Source organism: Primulina tabacum, chromosome 16 (assembly GCF_025594145.1).
Source record: "Primulina tabacum isolate GXHZ01 chromosome 16, ASM2559414v2, whole genome shotgun sequence".
NCBI classification, from domain to species: Eukaryota; Viridiplantae; Streptophyta; class Magnoliopsida; order Lamiales; family Gesneriaceae; genus Primulina; species Primulina tabacum.
In genome coordinates, this window is record NC_134565.1 from 30,222,629 (window position 1) to 30,244,666 (window position 22,038).

A 22,038-nucleotide genomic window follows, 5' to 3' on the forward strand; every position below is an offset into this window, starting at 1 on the left:
TATAAAAAGTTTAATTTTTTTTGTTTATGATTTATTACCCGTTTGACCAATTTTTTCAGTTATAAGACATTAAAAATATTTTTAAAGCACTTGTCGAAACATATACTTTAAATTCTAATGAACAAACATGCCATGTATATTTTTTAGAAATAATAAGTACCTCTGGCGTAGATGGAGTATTTCATATTTGTCCTGTTTTATGCACAGAGCACAAATCTATTTATTTTAATTAAAGCATGAATTTTTGGGCCGGGTTGGCCCGTTTTGAGGGTCGGTCACTCAAGTATTCCACCGTATGCACCGTCTCCCGCTATTCCATCTACGCACTCTTCCGCCGAATGATTCAAGAAGCAATTCAAGCTTCTGGAGGTACGCGGTGATTCTTGTGAAATCATATATCACCATCTGTATGTTTACAAATGTGAGCTACATATTAGTTGGGTGATAAACCCAACGTTGATGTGTCGAAACATGAAAAGACTACCTCCAAGGTCACTTTTTTGCGCTCAGAGTGCATGATAAATCAATTTGCGCTATATATTAATGCTTTTTATTATTTTTGAGACGTTCAATGGTTTTGGTCGAAATGCAGGCGAGTATCAGGGAAAGCGGTGTTCTTGGGGATGAGACTATGGTTATAGAGAAAATGACTCTGCAACAGATTAAGTCAAGATTAAGGTAGTTATTAGCCTTATAAATTTTTTTTAACATGTAAGGTGAGCCATGTCATGTGCGGTCAAACATGAATATGGTAGAATTTAAATGTAAAATAAACTATCTTAGATAGTTGGACAGATTACTTTAAGAACTTATTGAATGAGACAAATACGGAGGAGTTAAACGGGTGGAGACATGAGATGCAGGAAGTAAGACATTTAGTGTTCCATCGTAGAGCTAGTGCCAAGGAAGTAACATAGGTACTGAAGAAATTGAAATCGGGGAAGACAGTTGGACTAGATGAGATACCAATTGAGGTATGGAAGTCTCTAGGGGAAGTTGGGATCCTATGGCTAACTAGGCTATTTAATAGGATTCTAGATACTAGGAAAATGCTAGAATGTTGGAGACATAGTATTGTAGTATCAATTTATAAGAATAAAAGAGATGTTCATGACTGCATAAACTATAAAACGATTAAGCTTATAAGCCATACTTTGAAGTTATGGGAGCGAGTGATAGAGCGGATAATTAGGAGCACCACTACTATATCAGATAGATAATTTGGTTTATGCTTGATAGGTCTACAATAAAAGCTATTTTCTTGATTAGATAAATGATAAAGAAATAAAGAGAACAAAAGAAGAGACTGCATATGGTATTTATCGACTTAGAGAAATCCAGTGATAGAGTGCCTAGAAAATTAATGTGGTGGGTACTTACAAGGAAGCACGTGCCTCAATGCTACATCAAGATCATTAAAGATATGTATGAAGGTGTCGTAACTAGTGTTAGGTTTGTTGGAGGGATGTCATGTGAATTTCCTGTGGCACTAGGACTTCATCAATGATCGACTTTAAGCATTTACCTCTTTGCTTTGGTTATGGATGAGCTGACATGATATATTCAAGATGAGGTACTTTGGTGTATGTTGTTTGCAGATGATATTGTCTTGATAGACGAAACCAAAGAAGGTGTAAATCAAAAATTAGGATAGATGGCGTGAAGCTCTTGAGAATAAAGTTTTCAGAATTAGTCGCCCAAAAAACGGAATATTTAGCTTGTAACTTTGGTCCTGAATGTAGACGAATGGGTAGTGCAATTGGGATTGACAATCGAGAAGTACCAGTGTGTGAAGCTTTTCGTTATTTAGGATCTATTATCCAAAAGACTGGAAACATAAGGCTATTAAGATCTATTATCCAAAAGACTGGGGACATTAAAAATGATATAGACCATATGATTAAAGCATGGTGGATGAAATGGAGGACTGACATCAGGAGTTTGTGCGATAGAAGGATGCCTGTGAGATTAAAAGGAAAATGTTATAAGACTCTTGTTTCGATCAGCTATGCTTTATGGCTCGGAGTGTTGGGCTACTACAAGACTACATATGCATAAAATGACGGCAACAGAGATGCGTATGCTAAGATGGTTGTGTGGCAAAAAGCGCAATGATAGAATTAGGAATAAAAGGATTATGATCTATTTAGGTGTAGCTCCTATAGAGGATAAGATTAAGGATAGATGCCTAATGTAGTTTGTTCATGTGAAGAGGAGATCAAACACGGTCCCAATCCGACATGAGTAAAGGAGGGATAAGTATTGAAATCTTGGATAAATGTGATTAAGGAGGATATCTTAGATCTTAGTTTAAGAGATGACATGTGGAAAAATCGCTTAGTTTGGAAAACTAATATTCATGTAGCCGACCGCGAGACTAGCGAGAATGTGCTATGATGATGATGATGTAAGGCGCATGGTTGAGACTGGAGACTATATGCGGAGATCTTTTTTAGTATTAAAAAACAACAACATATTCAACTCCACAAATCTTATTGCATCCAGGCAGTTTTGTTACTTCGCATTTTCTTACATAGTTTTTGGCTTTCTGATGTAGTTCTTGAGACTTGAATTATTTCATAAACGATTTTAACTTGTAGGAGTATCGGGATTCCTGCCAAAGGAGCTAAGTCTGAACTTTTGTCTGCCTTGAAGATTTTCATGGACAGCCAAGATGGTATTTCTTACGATGTAATTTCATGTATTGGTTGCTAAGAAAGTCGAACTTTTTTTAATTTTTACTATTATTTTATATTTATCCTCATTCTAATATCATATTTAGTGTTCAAACAGTCATCCAGTGACCAGTGCTGAAGATTATCCTTTGAATGCAGGTGGAGGTTCTTCTGATCTACAAGATCAAATAGTCTCTCATGATATGCCAGCTGTTAGATAACTAATTCAAAGAGAGAGGCTTAAGAAATTCTGGAAAAGAATGATGCTAGGTAACCAACAAGGATTCAGAGATGTCTGCTGGTAAACGGACTAACAGAAGAATGAAACAGTCATCTGAAAGGAGCAACCGCAAAACTCTGGAACACACAATTGGAAAAGAGCTAGTAATTACATCAACCGAGATGAAAGGTGCTCAATTTGTCTGTTTCTTTATATTTTCTCCTTGGGAATGTGCTATTATCATGATATTGTGTCCCTTTTTCACTTCAATGCCCATGCCTTGATAGTTCATTGACAATATCAGAAAAAACTTCAATGCCCTTTTTCACTTCAATTCCCTGATTGTAAATACTATGAATCGCGTCAATTCTGATTTTTCTATAGATGAATGTTCTTGCTCACAAGAATCCACAAAAAGGATGGATGGCCTACAGTCCGAAATTATGAGGCCACCTTCTATTGCTGCTGACACGGTGCAAATGAAGCTAATGTCTTGGATGTCAATGGTTTAAGAGCTTTACTGAAGTTGAAGTGCTTTTCTGCTCTGCAACTTGCACAAAGAGAAACTTTTGATGTGTTGTGCTTGCAAGAGACAAAGCTACAGGAAAGGTCTCACTATGTTTGTTGTTAAAATTGAGTAGGCAACTTGGAGAAAATATAATGGCGAAACAAGCACAATGTTTTATCAGGTATGGTGTAAAGCAACACATTTTGAGATGGATCGGGCATACTTTCTTTGTATTGTTCTCTCTTGAGTTTAGAATTACTCCTGACATTCAAGCCTAGTTTTTGTTGGATACGAGTATTATCGTGACTTATTCAAGCTGAATATGGATTCTTAAACATTTTGGTATTATTTTAATTTTTACTACCTGAACAGGAGAAAGATGTTGACGCAATTAGACTAAGTCTACTAGAAGGTTATGACAATAGTTATTGAATATGCAGTGTCTCGAAGCTTGGTTATTCAGTGACGGCTATATCTCACGGGTAAATTCTTTTGTTTTTGTTTCCCTACATGGCCATAATCATACCTGTTCTTCATAACTGGTCATATGAATCTACTGATCATCTTGGAAATTTATCCATGTTCCTTTGGTTTCTTCTACCAGTGGAGATACTGAAGCTTGCTTTTTACATATTTTAAACTTGCTATCATATTAATATAACTTCCTTAGTAAGTATTGATTTAACATTTCTTGCTTCTATGATTCACGTGATGCCGCCAAATCCTTTTGAAGAGTTTTTTACGGCATCTTTTGCCTCATAGGTGAATACTCAACCATGATATTATTTTTCTATTAACACGGGACCTGAGAATTACTTGTTGTTCTCTCTTTCAAATTGATTTTTCATGAACCCTTTTTCTGGCTTTTCTTTTTTAATGCAGAATCGATAACGATTTGTATGCTTATTATATCCGCGTGCCAGATTAATCTGCCCGAAATGCCAACTGTTTCCCTACAGGATTTTGCTTTTATGTCCTTTTATCCAATGATACAAGAATGCTCGTAAAGTTACCCCACCATTTTGATTTTCCAATCATTTCATGGAGAATACCTTTTTCATATGGTTTTGGTATATATAAATAGGTCATGAATTTTGAATTTTTTGTGCCATAAAGTAAAACATCCGAAAAATTGAGCTTAATGTGTTTTTGTTATTCTGATTATGCTATTTTTGCTGGGCCTAAGCGAGGCAGCTGATGGCTGACTTGAACAATAAAATTTAGTATATCGAACATATTGATGAGAACCCAGCAATATAAGAAATAATCTTAAAACGTTTCACCATGATGCCTTCAATCAATACACTAAATAAACCGCAATCCAGAAAGCCAGATCTTGGTTTGATATATTAACTTTGACCAAGTATTCACTTCTTCACTTTTTTCTATATGGAAGATAAAACCAGATTCTGTTCGGTATGGTTTGGGCTTATCTGATCATGATGGTGAATGGCTCCTCGTGACAGTGGAGTTTGTTAAATTCTATTTATTGTGTGGCTATGTTCCTAATTCTGGTGATGGTCTCAAACGACTGATACATGACATCTTCAGAATTCTTATGCACCTTTTTTCTTTTCTTTTCTTTTTTCTTGGAGTGAAACTGATTAAAATTTCTGTCGTTAAGTCATACAGGATAACACAGTGGGATCCCTCTCTCAGCAACTATATGAAAGTAAGTTAATTATCGAGTTATTCTTAGAACCTACTTCTTCCCTTCCTATGATCCATTTTTTCCGAACTCGGTTGAGATATGTATATATGTATATATTAGTGTGTGTGTGTGTGTGTGTGTCCTTGACTCTGGTTTTGATACTGAATTTCATCTACAAAGTAAATATGGCTATGTAATCATGTACCAAAAATCAATTCTTCATGTCTATTAATTTATTATCGTGATTTTCGCTTAGTATTGTGTTACTGTTCCTATTCGTTTGGAAGGCGTGGAAAAGACTTATGTATTGAATGATATAAAAATTTTATTTCCCGTGGTGTCGATGTTCTATGCATCGTAAGAATATGAGTTAAATGTTGAAGTTGAATATATGCTTTGCAGGATCTGGAACAGTCAAAGCCTGTTATTCTTACTGGTGACTTGACATCAAGAAATTGATATATGGAATCCAGCTGTGAGTAGATTAAACTCTGATTTTTTTTTTTGAAACTAGACTCTGATTGATTTAGTTTCTCTTCCCTTTTCTACCCTTTCTAATGTATCAAGGAGGAGTCATGCATTCTCAAAATCTTCCGAGAGTAATTGGATGAGTTAGTATAGGGATGTAGGGATTGATTTTATCTTTTTCCTTGTCGTAGTCCTTTTCTTGTTTTTAATGACAATGTAGGATTAATAGTTTGCACAGAATTGGAGTTCATTGCCATTAGCTATGAACTGAGAAGTTTCTTTTATCCAAAGAAGAAGGTTTCTTTGTACTATTAGTTCAATGAAATTGGTGATACAAACTTTTAATTTTTTAGTCTTTCAGGGAAACAAAAGAAGTGCAGGTTTTACAGATGAAGAGAGACAATCATTTCAAACAAATTTTCTTGATAAAGGTTTTATTGATACCTTTCGGAAACAGCCCCTGGCACTGTTGGTTATACGTATTGGGGCTACAGGCACGGTGGATGAAAAACCAACAGAGGTATGTCATAGTGTACTCCATATACTTCCATATATTTATGCACTCGAGCTTTAATTCCTCCATGGAAAGTCACCTGTGTATACAAAACTTAGGAGAGGCCAGAGAGATTACTTTGATCTCGAATTTACAAGCATTTAGCTAAGTTCAACTATGCTCCAGTTAGTTTGGGTATGCCTTGAGGGTAAACGACAGATGGACCCCTTGTGTTATGCCAAAGAATTTAAAACTTTATGTGAGAATTTTATTAGTTAATTTTTATGGTGCACTCGCTTAACACCAGGCAATACATTATATTACCTCATATTAGAGTGATCAATCAAAAAAATGTCCTGCATGTAATAAAAACATAAATATGTTTATCTTCTCGGTTTATAGCACAGGCTCTCTATAATAACATTTGAAGCTTCTGGGTGCCATAAGATAAGGGAGAAGTGAAGCATTTATATTTTTGTTATGTTTAGAATGATATTGGACTTTTGAGAACTTTGATTTTGGCTAATTTCATGTATAGGCTTATATGAAGCGCACATATCATATAAAACTACTGGCGAGAAAGTTTATGCTATCAATTTAAAAACACGAACGAGTTTTAACTTAGCCGGAGGACCTGTATCGTATAAAACCACTGGCGAGGAGGTTTATGCTATCAATTTAAAAACATGAACGAGTTTTAACTTGGTGGTTTTTTACAATGTTTTTAGTCAAGGGTAGATTACCAGTATTTTGCATTGTTTAGTTACCAAGGATGTCCGAGCTTGTGTGTGTATCAGATTTTATGCTTTCATATGTATAACTGATTCTAAAACTTTTGCCGGCTGTGTCAACTCAAATACTTGAATGATTCGAACATAATATTTATCCCAGAAGCCACTGTTTTTCACGGGTTACGGTTGTCAAAATATTCCTGGATACTGTTTTCACATCATATTCACAAGTATGTTTGGCTCTTTCTATCTGTTTTTTAAATTAAAAATATATTGTGTTTGAATTAGGATGGCGGCTCGACTAATTCCTTGCCTCCGAATCAATTGCCAACCAGGTATACGACCCATATGTTCTCCCAGATGTTGCTGGAAGTGATCATTGTCCCATTGGCCTCATTCTCAAACTATAAGACTGACGTGAACCAGACTCTTCCTCGATGGAGGATTTGAATATATTTGGGATTATAGGTTCTTTTACTAAAGGGTGAAGACCATCTTGATCCATAATCCTTTGCTCGCATTCTTGAAATGGGTAGCAACGTTTGGAAACTCTTAGCCTATTGAATACGTGCAAGTTGGATTCTCAACTTCTTTTGTGGAATCAATTTTGGTTTGGTCCAAAAAAGGGAAGCATCTAATTTGCAAAACTGTGTTTTTGGTTTCTTGATGCAGCATCCTCGTTACCGATATGTGTAGTAGGGCAAAAACTTCATATTACAGTCTGAATCTGACATAAAAATTCCTTGATCTAAAAAAAAAAACTCGCACTTTCAGCGCATATGTTATTTCCAGGGTGACCTGTGCTTTGATGATGTTTCTTTCTCGTTTTGCTTATAATATGACATGATTCATTTAGATTGGCCCAATCTTGTCCATAAAGTTTGTTGCTTTCGGTTATGAATGTGGTAGAATTCATACAAAATGTAAAGATTACAATGAAGTAGGGACTTAAATAATGTCATATGTATCCAATAAGTTATCATCAATTCAGCGACACATAGTTATCTATGATTAGTGTACGACATATCAAAATTATATATATACATAAATGAATTTTAACATTTTTTTAAAAAACATATTTTCACATGGACTGATCTGATCCAATGGAAAGAATATTTCTTGTAAAGATATTTAATCAAAGCAAAGGTGGGTGGCATCATTTTCTCGGGGTCATGCCCATTATTTCGTTTCGATCGCAAGCAAATCTTCAAAATTTTTTAAATATAAATTATGATAAAAGTGAATAAAAAAAAAAAAAAAACCCATAAGCGTTATATGCGCCTAATCTATATTTAATTCACGTTTTCTAAGCATGTCATTATTCTTTTTAAGATCTCAAATTTTTTTTTTTTTGTTAAATTTCTTACATATAGACGTGAGACTTGAAAATATAGTACGTCCAAACTGATTTGACACTATAAATTTGATTCACGCTGATTTTCTTGAAAAACACCAGTTTTGTGTCCAATCTTCTTTTATTTCAAAATAATAGGTATTGGCTTTTTCTTTATTTTCTTTTAATGTAGGTATTGACTATTCTATGTTTACATTCAAGCCTCAAATGGGGACTCTACCACCTATTTGAAATTTGACTTTGCTTTTCAAGTAAACTTTTAAAGAAAAAACATTTGGACTTTAGCATTAAAAAAATTATTTTCTTTTCATTATTATAGGAATTTTGCTTCTCTTGAAAGACCATTTTGAACCAAGATTCAAGCTTCGTTCCCAAACTTGTGCATTCTAAAATTATATCCAAGGCTTGATTTCCATCATTAAAAACGCTTTTGATCCGCTTAACAGCTAAAAAGCCAAAAACACGCTTTCTGCTTATTCTATTTATTTTTTAATTTTTTTCCCTTCCATATCCTTTTTTTTTGTGCCCCATTTCTTAACTTTGCCAGAAAATTTTTTAAAAAAGAATTGCAATTTACTTTATTTTGTGTGGCCAATCTTTTCTGATACTTAAATTATGAATTCGAGTTCGTGTGACTAGGGATGGGAAAAAATACCGAAATACCGAAATATCGAAAAATCGTACCGAAAAAAATACCGAACTTACTGAAAAAATCGGTATACCGAACATTACCGTACCGAAATGTTCGGTATCGGTATCGGTATGAAATATATTTTTTTTCGATATTTCGGTATATACCGAAATACCGAAAATAATTTTTTATTATTATTTTTTTAAATTTAAGTTCAGTATACCGACATGTTTTCGGTATATCGACATTTTTTCGGTATACCGACAAAATTTTCGGTGTCGGTACGGTACCGGTATGAACTTTTTCCATACCGAAAATTCGGTATACCGAAATTTCGGTATCGGTATCGGTATGAAAAAATTCCATACCGATATTTTTGATACGGTATACGGTACCGTAGTTCGGTACGGTATACCGTACCCACCCCTACGTGTGACTGCTTTTTGGGGAAGGTGAAGGTGAAAAATGAAAAGTGGCATGAAAAAATTGTTTCGCTGACATCAATTAATCAATACATGAAGCTTTTTGTAGATTAGAACATTGAATGATTGAAAGTGAGATGGAAAAACAATTTTTTTTTTGTTTTGAAAAAAGAAGAATCCCTTTAAAATTTATTTACATGAACCTTCATAAGATACATCTATACTATATTATTAAGTGTGAGGATCTTAGAATAACTACCTGACACCAAAATATTTAATTCCAAAATTACCCTTCTTACCCTACTAAAAACCTTCTCAAATCACTCCATATTTTAAATAGAAAAAAATCAAAACAAAACTTTCCTTTTAAATCGAACAACTTTTCTAAATCAAAAATAATTTCGTGTTATTAGTATTATTTAATCAAATTAAAAATAATAATAGTACATGCAATGCATGTGCATCTTTTACTAATATACATCTAATGCTATGTTGGTCGTCAAGTGGACAATGAATTTATCGAATATAACGACGGTAGATTTCATCGTCATAAAATAATAATAATAATAATAAAACAATATTTACTATATGTATCATGTTATATACATAGTATGACTAGGGGTGTGAAAAAATACCGAATTTTCGGTATACCGATATTATCGTACCGAAAAAATGCCGAATTTACCGAATTTTCAGTATACCGAAGATTTCGGTACGGTACGGTAAGAATACCGAAATTTTCGGTACGATAACGATATGCAATTTAAAAATTTCGGTATATACCAAAATACCAAAACACCGAAAAATATATAAAAAATTTAAAATATATAATATTTTAAAACAATAAATTCATAAAAATTTTAAAATGTAATGCTTTTTTCGGTATAAAAAAGTATATATCGATACCGTACCGAAATCTCGGTATACCGTACAATTTCGGTATAATCGGTATGCTAGTTATATTTATCGAATTTTTTGGTATACCGATTTTCGGTACGATATCAGTATAAATTTTCTTATACCGAAATTTTCGATACGGTATATGATTTTCGGTACGGTACGGTATACCACCCCTAAGTATGACTACTAATTTCATAAATTTAATATAAATTTTTTTTCTAATAGTATTCAGAAGATTTTATTTTTAATGAAGGAGAAGTTAGTTATAATTGAGTAAGATTTCGTCGTAAACTAAAAATCTTATCCGTTAATAAGATATCTTGTATATTTCAAGAAAGCGATAAAAAAAATGTTTCAAGAATTTATCACAAGTACAAATGCCAATGAATGGTTGAGGGAATCAGATATTGTTTTTTGGGTAAATTGTGTATCAGTACACTTTGAAAAAGAACTTTGGTTCTAGTACCTAGAAAGAAAAATTTTAAATATATGCCAAAAATACCCTTGTCTCCTATTTGTTTTAATTGATCCCCGCACTTCACAAAATGGTATCAGAGCTTAAGGTTAATTTATTTCGAACACAGATTTTATTATTACTAAGTAACTAATTGTATGAGAAGGAGAATTTTGAAAAGATTATGAATCCGAACTTAGGTTCGAGAAAAATTTACAAGATTTATTCCAATATTTTGGAATATACACAAGTTAATCTAACTATTGTTAGATACCAAGAACTAGAAAGGGAAGCATCAGCACCCTCAGGTAAATTCTCAGGTAAACTTATGATTCAAGCAAATAAGTTTCTGAAAATTGTACCAGACTCCTCTAAGCTCTCCTTAGATCTTAGAGAAATCCAGAAAACAGTACAAAATTATGGCAACATACTATATTTTGTACCTCAACGAGTTGAAGAAATCCTTAAAACCAGGAATAAATTCTTGGAATATTAAAGGATATTCAAACAAGAATACAGAGACTAGAACAACAATCAGGTTCTAGTAAAAGAACTTCAGGAGGATGGTTACCACCCTCATTTGGTACTGAACCCTTGTTACATCAACAAGGAAAGGCCAGAGTGGTGTCAAAACCTTTGACTGAAGAAGAAAAGATGATCAATATAATCAAGTATGTCTCAGAAAAGAAATTGATCTGATGACAACTTTAGAAAGAATTGGTTTGGAGGATCTACAAGAGTTTGCGGAATCTTTCGCAAATCTCAAAGTGGTAAATCTAAAGATGAACACAGCAGGAGGTGAAGTACCTGCTATAACCTGATCATCTACTCAGGAACCACCAAAGGAAAGTGTGGGATCTCAGAATGTAAACATGAGAGAATCTCAATCTGATTTCCATACTGGTGGAGGTTCACACCCAGCAGGGACAAGGACAAGGAGAAGTCAAATTCCCTTGCACCAAACACCCTATGGGAAGACTGTTTTAGATCCTATACATCCTTATGGGATTATGCTTAACCTTGATGTATTAGATTTCAAAAACAGAGAAGATCTCATAGATGATTGGACATCTGCTATAAGAATCGCAGCAGGTACACTTGATCTCAACAAAGAAGGATTCATTAAACTTTTAGAAATGAGTCTTATGGGATCAGTGAAAATTGCTTGGGACATGACTTCATCAGAAATGAAAGAGTCAGTCATGGCCGGAGAATCTCTAAGCGAGATAGCCGGAAAAATGGCTACCCTATTTAAAGCACAATTTATAGGAGTAGACTATTTTAACAGCCAAGATACAGAGAAAAGGAAGAAATATACTCAGGCTCTGTATAGTCTTGAATTACACGATATATGTTTAGTAGATGAATACATCATGTTATTCACAAAATATCGATGGAATTCAGGAGTCGAAGAAGATATAGCTATGCAGCTTTTCTTCGCAAAAATGCCAAGCCCTTGGAGAGAAATGCTCATAAGGAAATACGTACCTGGTAATCCAGATACGCTGGCAAGAAGAGCCTCTTTCCTCAAAGGGAAGTTGGCAGAATGGTGCCATATAGCAGCATTACAAAAGAATTACAAACGCTTAAGGGGTATCAACAAAAGAACTCCATTGTGTTGTAAGAAAAATGATCTTCTAACAATTATTGGAAGTAAACCACAGAAGTATAAGAGGAAAAGTTTTAGGACTCATCCTTATGCACGAAGTGGAAGAAGTTCTTGGAAACCAAGAACTGTATGGTCTAGATAGAAAGCCAGATCTTATAAATCTGGACAAAGAAGCGGACCATCGAGGAGTAGGATATCATCCCAAGCATCGAGTACATCTCGAAGCACATGAAGAACACCTACGAAGAAAACTTTCAGAAGAGCTCATACTCAAACCAATTAAAGTTTCAAGAATTGCAATTGCTGGACATGTGGAGCAAGAGGTCATATTTCGACCAACTGTCCAGAAAATGAAAGAAGAGGTATTAAACGTTTCGATCCTACCCCGGATATTGAAGAAGAAGTTTATTACCAAGATCTTATTCAAGTATACCGATTTGAGGACATTGCCTCAGATGAAAGTATATATGAAGAAGAAGAAGTTCTAAGTCAAGAAGAGTCCGATGGAACTGAATCGGAATCTGACTGAGGACGAGGTGTTTCGACACGAAACACATGAAGATTTGTCTGGATTTTTTAGCCAGACAACAATCTCTAATAATATGGTCCAAAGGATCATGAGAGAAAATCCTAGCTTACAGAGATATCAAGGATTCTCTGCAGGACATGTAGAAAAGTTCTTAGGAAGTCTTGGCCTAAGAAACAGAAAGCATCATCTCATCTATAAAGTTTCCAGAAGGGAAATGGCAATCCCAATGGAACTTACGGGAAATAGAATGGAGATGCAGTTAATTCCTTCTGAAGAAATTAAGGAGGAATTACAAAAACTCAAGATAGAAGTAGCAAGGACTATGTCTTGGATTCATATTGAAGCAATCTAAATTATGATAAAAGCTACTTTCAAAGAAGGAATAAATTCGCCTATTGATATTGCTATATGCGATAAAAGAATGGGGAATTTTCAAGATTCAGTACTGGGAACTATCTCACGAAACCTCTGTGCAGGAAAGATTGTAAGAGTAATATATCCAAGGATAGCCTACAACCTGGCAGATCGAGATTTCAGCCGAGCCTTGACATTACATCAAAATTTCAAGGAAAAGAGGCTGATGAAAGAAGGTAATAGACCATACTCTATTACTTATCAAATTTCATATGCTCTATCTAATACACATCATTCTGAGTTGTTTATTATAAACGAGTTCATTGAAATACCCGAGATATTCGGAAAAGTTGCTTAGGCAATTTATCCGGAAAGAGTTGAGTTTCCTTTAATACAGGAAATAGATATCCAAATACAAGACAAACCGATTCTACAAAGGAATCAAAGTCTTAGATTGGAATCAAGAAGACTATCTTTTCAAGAAGATAGAATTACGAGTTACAGGTGGGGGAAAACACCTGTTATAGAAACCCAACAGGAGCCGAAAAATTTTTCTACAATAGGAAAACTCAGATGCCCAGAAGGGTGGAAGGAAGTTGGAATAATATTTGATATTACAAAGCAAATGAATCAATTTCCTTGTAATTCAATATACTATGTAGAACAACCAATGATAGGAACTTACCAGGACTGATTAATATCGGAGAATTGGAAGTTCATATCCAAGGAATTCCAGGGAAAGAATCAGATAGATTGATTCTTGGACTAGAGTTTCTCGAGGAACACAAACCTTGGAAACGTCTAGAGTATGAAATGGAGTTTATGGCAAATAATAAGATGTGGAAAATCCAATGACCACAAGTCCATTCTCCATATACATTCCAATAGGAATGTTGTATGAACAATACAAGGCATAATATTTTGCTGCTTATATTGATTCAGGTGCTGGAATATGTACAGCAAAACGAGGAATTTTTCCAAATAATTTGGAAGAAGAACTACCAAAGATAGCTGGAAGAGATTTCTCCAGAAGAATCTTAATCTTATGTAAAGGGATTAAGATGACTGAAATAATGATTGGCGGTGCTGGGCAAACACCTTGGTACAAGGTAAAGACACCACCAATTTATTTTCATGACACATGAGCTGACATATTGCTAGGCAATAACTTCCTACAGATGTTCAAATCCTATACTCAACAAGAAAATGAGACTAGAAGATTAGTATTCACAACACCATGTGATCACAAAATCATAGTCCAGAGACTACGAGAGGCATTTTATAGAAAATTGCCGATCATGTTTCGCAGCAAGCGTGGTGATTCAGGACAACTTCTGAACCCAAAAATGAAGGATTCTAGACGGTTTGGAGAAACAATGCTCCAGTTAAGAGCAGATCAAGTACTCAAACCAGAAGATATAGCATGCCTTATGATAACTCTACAAACAAATGAAGTAGAGTTCGAATCTAAGGTATCATTGGAAGATGTCAAGAAGAGGATCAAAGAAAATTACAATGAAGATCCCTTGGCATGGTGGGATAGAAATCAACTCAAAGCTTGCCTCAAGATTAAGGAAGGCAAAGAGTATGAATTTGTCCGTTGCAAGCCTATCCCAATGAATATCATTGATCAAAGGGATATGCAGATTATAATCAAGGAACATTTGGACCTTGGTTTGATCAAAGCAGGTATGTCACCATATAGTAGTCCAGGGTTCCTGGTAATAAATCATGGTGAGATAAAACGAGGAAAAACCCAGATTAGTTATTAATTATCAAGAAATTAATAAGATTCTGAAGTTTGATGGGTATTTTATACCTAGTAGAGAACACTTGATTAGTTGCATACGCAATACCAAGATATTCTCTAAGTTCGATTGCAAGTCTGGATTCTACCAAATTCGGATGCAGGAAGAAAGCAAGAAATTCACAGCTTTCTCCATACCTCAAGGATATTATATTTGGGAAGTATTACCAATGGGATTGGCCAATTCACCCCAGATATTTCAAAGAAAAATGGATAATCTTTCTAAAGATTATTTTAAATTTATGTTTGTTTATATTGATGATGTTTTAATAGCATCCAAAGATATGAATGAACATGTTAAGCATTTGGAGATTTTCTCTAAAGTTTGCAAGAAATAAGGACTGGTTTTATCTGAAAAGAAAGCAGTCATTGCTTCAAGGAAGATTGAATTCCTCGGAATTGAAATCGATGAATCAGGAATAATTCTGCAAGAACACATAGTGGAAAAAGTGCAGAATTTTCCATAAAATATCAAAGACAAGAAGCAACTTCAAAGTTTCTTAGGAGTTGTTAATTTTGCTGGGATGTTTATTAAAAACCTAGCAAAACACAGGAAGGTGTTCAGTCCATTATTGAAAAAAGATGCAAGATTTATATGGACAAAAGAACACACGGAAGGACTTATCCATTTAAAGGAGGTTTGTAAAAATCTTCCAAAAATGGCTATTCCTCAAGACGAAGATGATCTGGTATTGTATACCGATGCTAGTGATCATTGGTGGGCAGCAGTTCTTACTAAGCTCACACCAGATAGAGAACAACCATGCAGATACTGCAGTGGATTATTCTCAGATGCAGAAGCCATTAGATGTCATATCAATGAGAAGAAATTTTATGCAGTAAAAAGGGCTTTTGAAAAATGGCCATTATTCTTACTTGCAAAGAAATTCACTTTGAAAGTTGATAACACACAAGTTAAAGCTTTTTTAAGGAATAGAATTGAGTCTAAACCTGAGAAGGCTAGATTATTACGATGGCAAGCACTATGTCAGAATTATATTTTTGATATTGTGATAATAAAATCTCATGAAAATATTCTTGCAGATTTTTTAACAAGAGATGGACAGCATTGACATTGATGTTATTATCAAGATGCAGAGGCATTTGAGGGAACACCTTGAAATGCTTCAAACCGAGTTCAACAAGTTGGCCGTTAACGCAGAAGTTGCGGGAAGGCTACAACAAGCCGATAAGAGAATTGTCTCTGATCGAATTACAGGTTGTTTACAGGCATATATACTCAGTTATGGTCTGTAATGCAAAGGCCTATCCTCCAAGGCATTGAGAAGCCATTGGTTTCCCAAATGGAGAGTTTTCGAGTACATGACTCTATACCTGTAGCGGGGGATTCAAATACCCCTTGCACAAGTGTTAAGTCGGGATCATCACCAGATGAATCGGCTGAAACAAAAATTGAGACTCCTGATCCTTATCTTGAGTCTTCAAGTCAACCCTTCACCTCGGGGATTGAAGAGGGAGAGATCAACCTTAGGCCTCGTATTGACAAAGGCAAAACTAAGGTTGGTACTAACGAAGCAACAATTTCTCCATTTCAGGTTTATCAACAGAATTGGGAGAAATTAAAAACAAGAATTGACATTAACCCAGCTACCAATAGGGTTGATGTTTCAGGAAAATATCCCAGGGTATGGATGAAACCAAATTCATATCCAAAGGAGGTCAAGGCATGGTATGAATTCGGGGCTCTTGCCTCAGTTTATACTACATCACCAAGCTTTCCGGAAATTTCAGGACTACCAAAATGGATCCAGGAAGCTGTTCACGAAACTTGGGCGAATAATGATTATTTGTCCAGAGGAGATATTTTGGAGCTATACTTTTTCAGTGCATCACCAGAACCAGCAGGGAAAGGTTCTCACGAAGCCTTTCATTTCATCAAGTTAAGGAGGCCGGATACAAATGTTCAAAAATTTATCAAGGACCCTCCAACAGAAGAAACACCCCTGGTTGCTTCAACTACTGAAGATGACATTTCTACCAGAAGAGCTTGGGGTCTATGGGTCTGTCTCAGTAAGATGGACAAAGTCAAGTTTCCGTTCAAATTTTATAATCATTCAGTGAACGGATCATTCCTGTTAAATACTATGACAGGAAAAACAACAAGTTTTGCAGAAGATTTATTTGAGAAAAAGAGAAATCTTTTGTGGAACAGCAAGCTGCCGGCCAGTAAAGAAACTCGCCGAAAATTCTGTAATATGGCACATATAGGAAGATGGTCAGAAAACATCTGCCTTGAATGCCAAAACCAGAAGGAACCTGAATTCGGTAAAGGATTCAAACCGAGATCTGATCGGAAAAACTTTACCGATACAAGCACAAGTGGGGATGTACCACATTCACGTTTTCCTCGGGGACACCGAAAGCCAAAGATTCCTCGACAAAATTGAATGTGGACATGTGACTAGTCCACTAACAAAAGGAAAACCCACCATGTGAGTGGAGGGACAGGACCACCAATAATCGATGGAAAATGACAAGGACCATTGAATACCTAATTTAAAAAAGGGAATCCAATGAAGAAAAACAAGAAAACTGGACCCCAACTTTACACTATAAAAAAGGGTAAATGGAACCAGTTAAACACACCAAAATCAAAACTAGAAGATGTACCGTGTATATCTGAAAGTCTTGAAAAGAAGAATTAATTATAAAAGAAAACAGGCGGATGCTCTTAAATGGCTAGTTCAACGTTTCCAGGAAAAGGAAGACGAAATTACCGCAGATATCTTATATATTCATCGTCAATGGTATCTCAGAGAGATAAAAGAAGATGAGAAGTTAATTTCTAGATTAATAATCTAGAAAAAGACAGGTCAAGAAGGGACCACACCAACCACTATATGGTCCCCAAGCAAGCTGTAAAGGCTTATGAAGATTTGAAGTCCGAGTTTCAAATCCGAAGAAGCCTTCTATAAATAAGGAAGCAAAAGGAAGATGAAGGCATCGATCAACCTCTTCATCTTTCTTCAAATCATTTGTAATAATTTTCTTTCAAGTGTATGTGTGTAGTGAGTTCAGCTACTATTAGTAGCTAAACAAGTTTCTCCTCCTCGACAAGAGGTTACTATGTACTAATAAAATGTTTGTGTTTGAATAAAGAGATCTTTGCTCTTAGCCCCTCTCATGTATTATTTTCAAAATTTTATCTTTTATTGTACACTCTAAGGTAGGAAACGAATTAGAGTTGTGCCCAAGTACTACTGAAGGAATCTGCGTCTGTAACCATCGGTTGCGATCGTGTGGTTGGACTGTGAGGAGCAGTTCGTAAAATACGGTGGATATAACCCGGTGATACTTCGGTCAAAGAGGTAAAAGATTTAATTTATTTTACGAAAGCATGATGGGCCATTATTTAAAAAAGAGAAAAACAATTACTCAAATGGGGTTGAGGGGAATTAGGGGAAGCTAGGTACTAAATTTAAAATTTGAAAGATTTTTGTACTGATATGTAAGTTGCACTTGTTTTTTTCCCTTCAAGAAATATGATATGTTAAAAAAAAAATTAATCTGATTCATGCGAAAGAGACATTTGAAGTGATGAGTGGCAGATGTTTGAGAAAATGACAGTTAGAAAAGAATGCAAAAATCCAAGCCCATTTGATGTTAAAAGCATTTCCTCATGTCACCCTAAAACAGTACTTACAATGACTTGATAATTCAAATAGTTGTTTGGGAAAACTTTAATTCGTAGCCTAAAGTTGCTTTCGATCTCACTTTCTTATCAGCACATGTTTTGCTATTCAGAGCACAAAAATCAAAAAAACTACTTGTACTTGGAACCTTTTTTTTTCGAAGGGGTTATTATATTATGATTATATAAAAAAAGAAATATGTCCTTTATTGTTGTAAGAATGAAGTCCAAGAAAATGCTGGAGTTTTTTGTATAAATTGCGTTGTTAGCTTTCTCCTGCATGCGTCACATGAATTTCTCGAAGGTATGGTGACATTCTCATTAATGGTTTTCCCCTTGAGGTGACTTCGTCTCTCATTAGTCGAGAACGAGTGATTTGATGTATTTTAGAGGATGATTTTATTGTTTGAATGAATCGTATGCATATGGGCCGCTCCTTTTAGCTGGCACTCTGCTCTTTTCGTTAGTTGTGATTGATGAAAGATCTGTAAATTTCGTTTTCTTGAAATTGACAGCTGAATTTTTCTTGACGATTATATGAAATTAGGTTCTTTGATCACTTGAACCCGCGGGATCATCGATCACCTACTCATCTTTTTGTTCTTTCACTGATTTAGGAGATTTGTTTGATATGGGAGAGGGAAAAGGCTGGTTCACTTGTGTGAAAAGATTTTTCATTTCCGAGTCAAAACAGAAATCAGATGAGGTAAAAATTCTATGATCGTAAATATGTTCTATTCTTCATTTTCATAAATTTTTGTTTTTGATAATGGTTCTGTGAATGTGAATGGTTAGAGATCAAAGAAATGGAGTTGGTTTTTAGGAATTTTCAAGTTCATGCAGTGCCCTGAGCTGGAACAACCTCAAAAATTGCTAAACGAGGCGACAGAAGAGCAGCGAAAACGTGCATTAGCTGTGGCCGTTGCAACAGCAGCTGCAGCAGAAGCTGCCGTTGCTGCCGCCAATGCTGCAGCCGAGGTTGTCCGTCTCACAAGTATCTCGTACAAAATTGAACTGAAAAATCAGTACTTGGCAACCCTCAAAATTCAAAGTGCTTATAGGGGACATCTTGTGAGTTAATTTAAATTCGTCGAAAATTTCGCCACAAAAATTGTGCATTCAATAATCACTATGTAAGAGAAAAAAATGGGTAGGTCTTTTGCAATAGTTAAAAAGAATCGATAAATTTGATCGGATGTTTAGATTGATTTGGATGTTTTGCAGGCTAGAAAAGCATTGGGTGCATTAAAAGGGATAGTGAAACTTCAAGCAGTGGTCCGAGGCGAGCTAGTAAGATGCGGAATTCCTAAGAACTTAGCATCCATGCAGTTGGAAAAACCACATCATCGTAGAGCTCCAACTCTTCTTGATTACCTAAATTACAGTGAAAAGAGACGTAATCTTAGGGGAAAGGAAGGGATCAAATCTGAAGAACTAAGAGTAAATGAGGAAGATTCTGCATTATATTGCATGATTGTTTTTGGCTTAAAAATCGAACTAAAAAAACCTTTATTCTGTTCATGGCAGCTTCGTTGTTGTACTCACAGGAGTTGGGATTTAACCTTAGTGTCGAAAGATGGATTATACCTGAGAAAGCAAGAATCTGTCGCTAAAAGGGACCGAATGAAGCATTTTTCGTTCTCTCGTCGGGTAATCTTGATTCTTTTATTAGCTTATCTGGTGTCACAAGTATCTTTATTCATAACCAAATAAGGCGTAAAGTTTGTGCACCTTTTCGTTATTTATTTCAAGAGAGATTATTTTTTCTTATTTAGGAGAGGGAAAATTACCAAAACCTGCAAGGATCAATGATCCCCAAAGAAAACAGAAAAAGCAGCTGGTTTGATCAAGAATTCGAGGAACATCAGCATGAAGAAACAGAGAGGTCGAAGAATTTGCCACTTTCAAACCTTAGGCTGCGAACTACAGAGAAACAAGAACTAATGGAAGAACTAACTTCGCCCTTTTCATTACCAAGAAGATCGTTTTGTCACATGAAACAGAAATCAATAGGCGAAGATGGATTTTTACCCAATTGTCCAGTTTTTCCAGCATACATGACCACCACAGAATCTGCCAAGGCCAAGTCTAGATCACTGAGCACACCAAGGCAACGGCTGAGATTATGTGACACATACTCAGGCCAACATTCTCCGTACAAGATCAAGATTTGTTCATCTAGTTCATTCAATGGTCAAACAACTAACACCTATAAGAAGAACATGTAACACCTATAAGAAGAACATCATGGTTCATCAAGATTAAGAAAGAAAATGATTCAGTCTTCATTTATATTATATGTTAAACCTTTGAATATACTCCCACTTCTGAGCTTAGATTACAATTTATCGTGTCAATATGTGCATTTACCCAAATTTTCGCCTTTTCGCTTTGGTTTGTTGTTTTCTAATTACTTTTTGGCCGATGAATCTTATAGAGAGCCCTCTTTTCTTTCTAGTCCAAATTTTTTATCTTTTGTTTGTAAAATGACATATATTATCGCCAACTGAAATTCATCATGTTATAGGCTCGGTTCTCTAGCATAGAAAACTAGGTAACATAGTGAAGAAACCAGATAAATACACTATGTTCAGTAGAATTTATAGCTTAATAACGTTTGATTGTAATACATCGGTTGAACTTGAAGTCCTTATTCTATGGATACAATTTTTATTCAACAGAACTAGTTAAAACTGATCGGATACTTGCTTTGTCCATTCGGTTGGAAGACCCTGAAATGCTTTTCAATCTTAGGATTCTTCTGATTTTATGCAAATGCGGAAAAAATGTATGTTTCCATTGCCCTTTTATGTCTTTTAGGCGTTCCATTCTTGACCCTTTGAATCAAGTTCGTGTTCTGAAGTCTTGCGTTTTCAACTGTCGGCGCAATTCCTCCAGCCGTAGGCCATCCACTCTCGGATACCACAATGTCAACTGACGTTGCTCCATACTTTTCAAGTGCTGCAACGTAGCATCTAAGATCGCGTAGAAAGATTCTGATACCGTAGTCCATCAGGAACAACGATTCCATCAGATGTAAAAAGCGCTCAAGGAAGGCTAATAGTTCCAGGATTGCCAACATATGAATAGTAAGGGTATTAATTTACGAGCAAAGGGGCTCCGTTATTTGCTATAAAGCTTACGATCGGCCCAGGTTATGACCGAACATCATCATTAAACACTCCATCCGCCGGAGAGTAAGAGTTCCCAAGAACTTCTGTGTCAATAGCAGCGGACGCTCTTATCTGGTTTCCGAGTCCGGAACCAGAAATCACAATAAAATGTTCCTCAAAACCGGAAGAACGAATCCAACGTATTGCAAGTCGGTGTTCGGAACACCTAATATGACCTGGATGTTAGAGCCTGGAGAGTTGGCTGGTGGGGGTCGTAAATCCGTATTCTTCTGACGTTGTTCTTATTGTACGGGGACACGACGTCTGGGGGAGAAGATGTCATTAATCGAAATTGTTTCTCTATATTCCAACAAAGAAACAGAAAGGGAACTGTTAAGTCCATGCTAGCTATCATCAGAAGTCCATAAAGGACCATTTCAAGAAAGAGATCTCCCTTTGCCGGTCGT

General features: G+C 35.5%; 2 protein-coding genes and 1 pseudogene across 2 annotated transcripts; 2 read left to right on the top strand and 1 right to left on the bottom strand.

Moving 5' to 3' along the window:
* The first annotated feature begins 374 nt into the window (after positions 1 to 374).
* LOC142530084 (uncharacterized) lies at positions 375 to 7,603 on the top strand. Its single transcript, XM_075635853.1, has 8 exons — positions 375 to 491; positions 593 to 678; positions 2,601 to 2,677; positions 2,835 to 3,084; positions 3,280 to 3,584; positions 4,800 to 5,075; positions 5,884 to 6,042; positions 7,035 to 7,603. Exons 5-8 carry the CDS (start codon positions 3,573 to 3,575, stop codon positions 7,194 to 7,196), a joined length of 609 nt encoding a protein of 202 aa, XP_075491968.1. The 5' UTR covers positions 375 to 491; positions 593 to 678; positions 2,601 to 2,677; positions 2,835 to 3,084; positions 3,280 to 3,572; the 3' UTR covers positions 7,197 to 7,603.
* Positions 7,604 to 18,463: 10,860 nt separating this feature from the next.
* Positions 18,464 to 20,686, top strand: LOC142528482 (protein IQ-DOMAIN 12). Its single transcript, XM_075633530.1, has 6 exons — positions 18,464 to 18,762; positions 19,076 to 19,164; positions 19,254 to 19,529; positions 19,683 to 19,898; positions 19,986 to 20,108; positions 20,234 to 20,686. Exons 2-6 carry the CDS (start codon positions 19,090 to 19,092, stop codon positions 20,684 to 20,686), a joined length of 1,143 nt encoding a protein of 380 aa, XP_075489645.1. The 5' UTR covers positions 18,464 to 18,762; positions 19,076 to 19,089.
* Positions 20,687 to 20,689: 3 nt separating this feature from the next.
* Positions 20,690 to 21,974, bottom strand: LOC142528483 (lichenase-like; annotated as a pseudogene).
* Positions 21,975 to 22,038: the final 64 nt, after the last annotated feature.

Excerpts from the sequence above, each read along its gene's own strand:
- LOC142530084 (XM_075635853.1), top strand. Across the intron at positions 5,076-5,883 it reads CTCTCAGCAACTATATGAAA|GGAAACAAAAGAAGTGCAGG; the intron begins GTAAGTTAATTA and ends TTAGTCTTTCAG. Across the intron at positions 6,043-7,034 it reads TGGATGAAAAACCAACAGAG|GATGGCGGCTCGACTAATTC; the intron begins GTATGTCATAGT and ends TGTTTGAATTAG.
- LOC142528482 (XM_075633530.1), top strand. The coding sequence starts at position 19,090 with ATGGGAGAGGGAAAAGGCTGGTTCACTTGTGTGAAAAGATTTTTCATT. Across the intron at positions 19,165-19,253 it reads CAAAACAGAAATCAGATGAG|AGATCAAAGAAATGGAGTTG; the intron begins GTAAAAATTCTA and ends GTGAATGGTTAG. Across the intron at positions 19,530-19,682 it reads GTGCTTATAGGGGACATCTT|GCTAGAAAAGCATTGGGTGC; the intron begins GTGAGTTAATTT and ends GATGTTTTGCAG.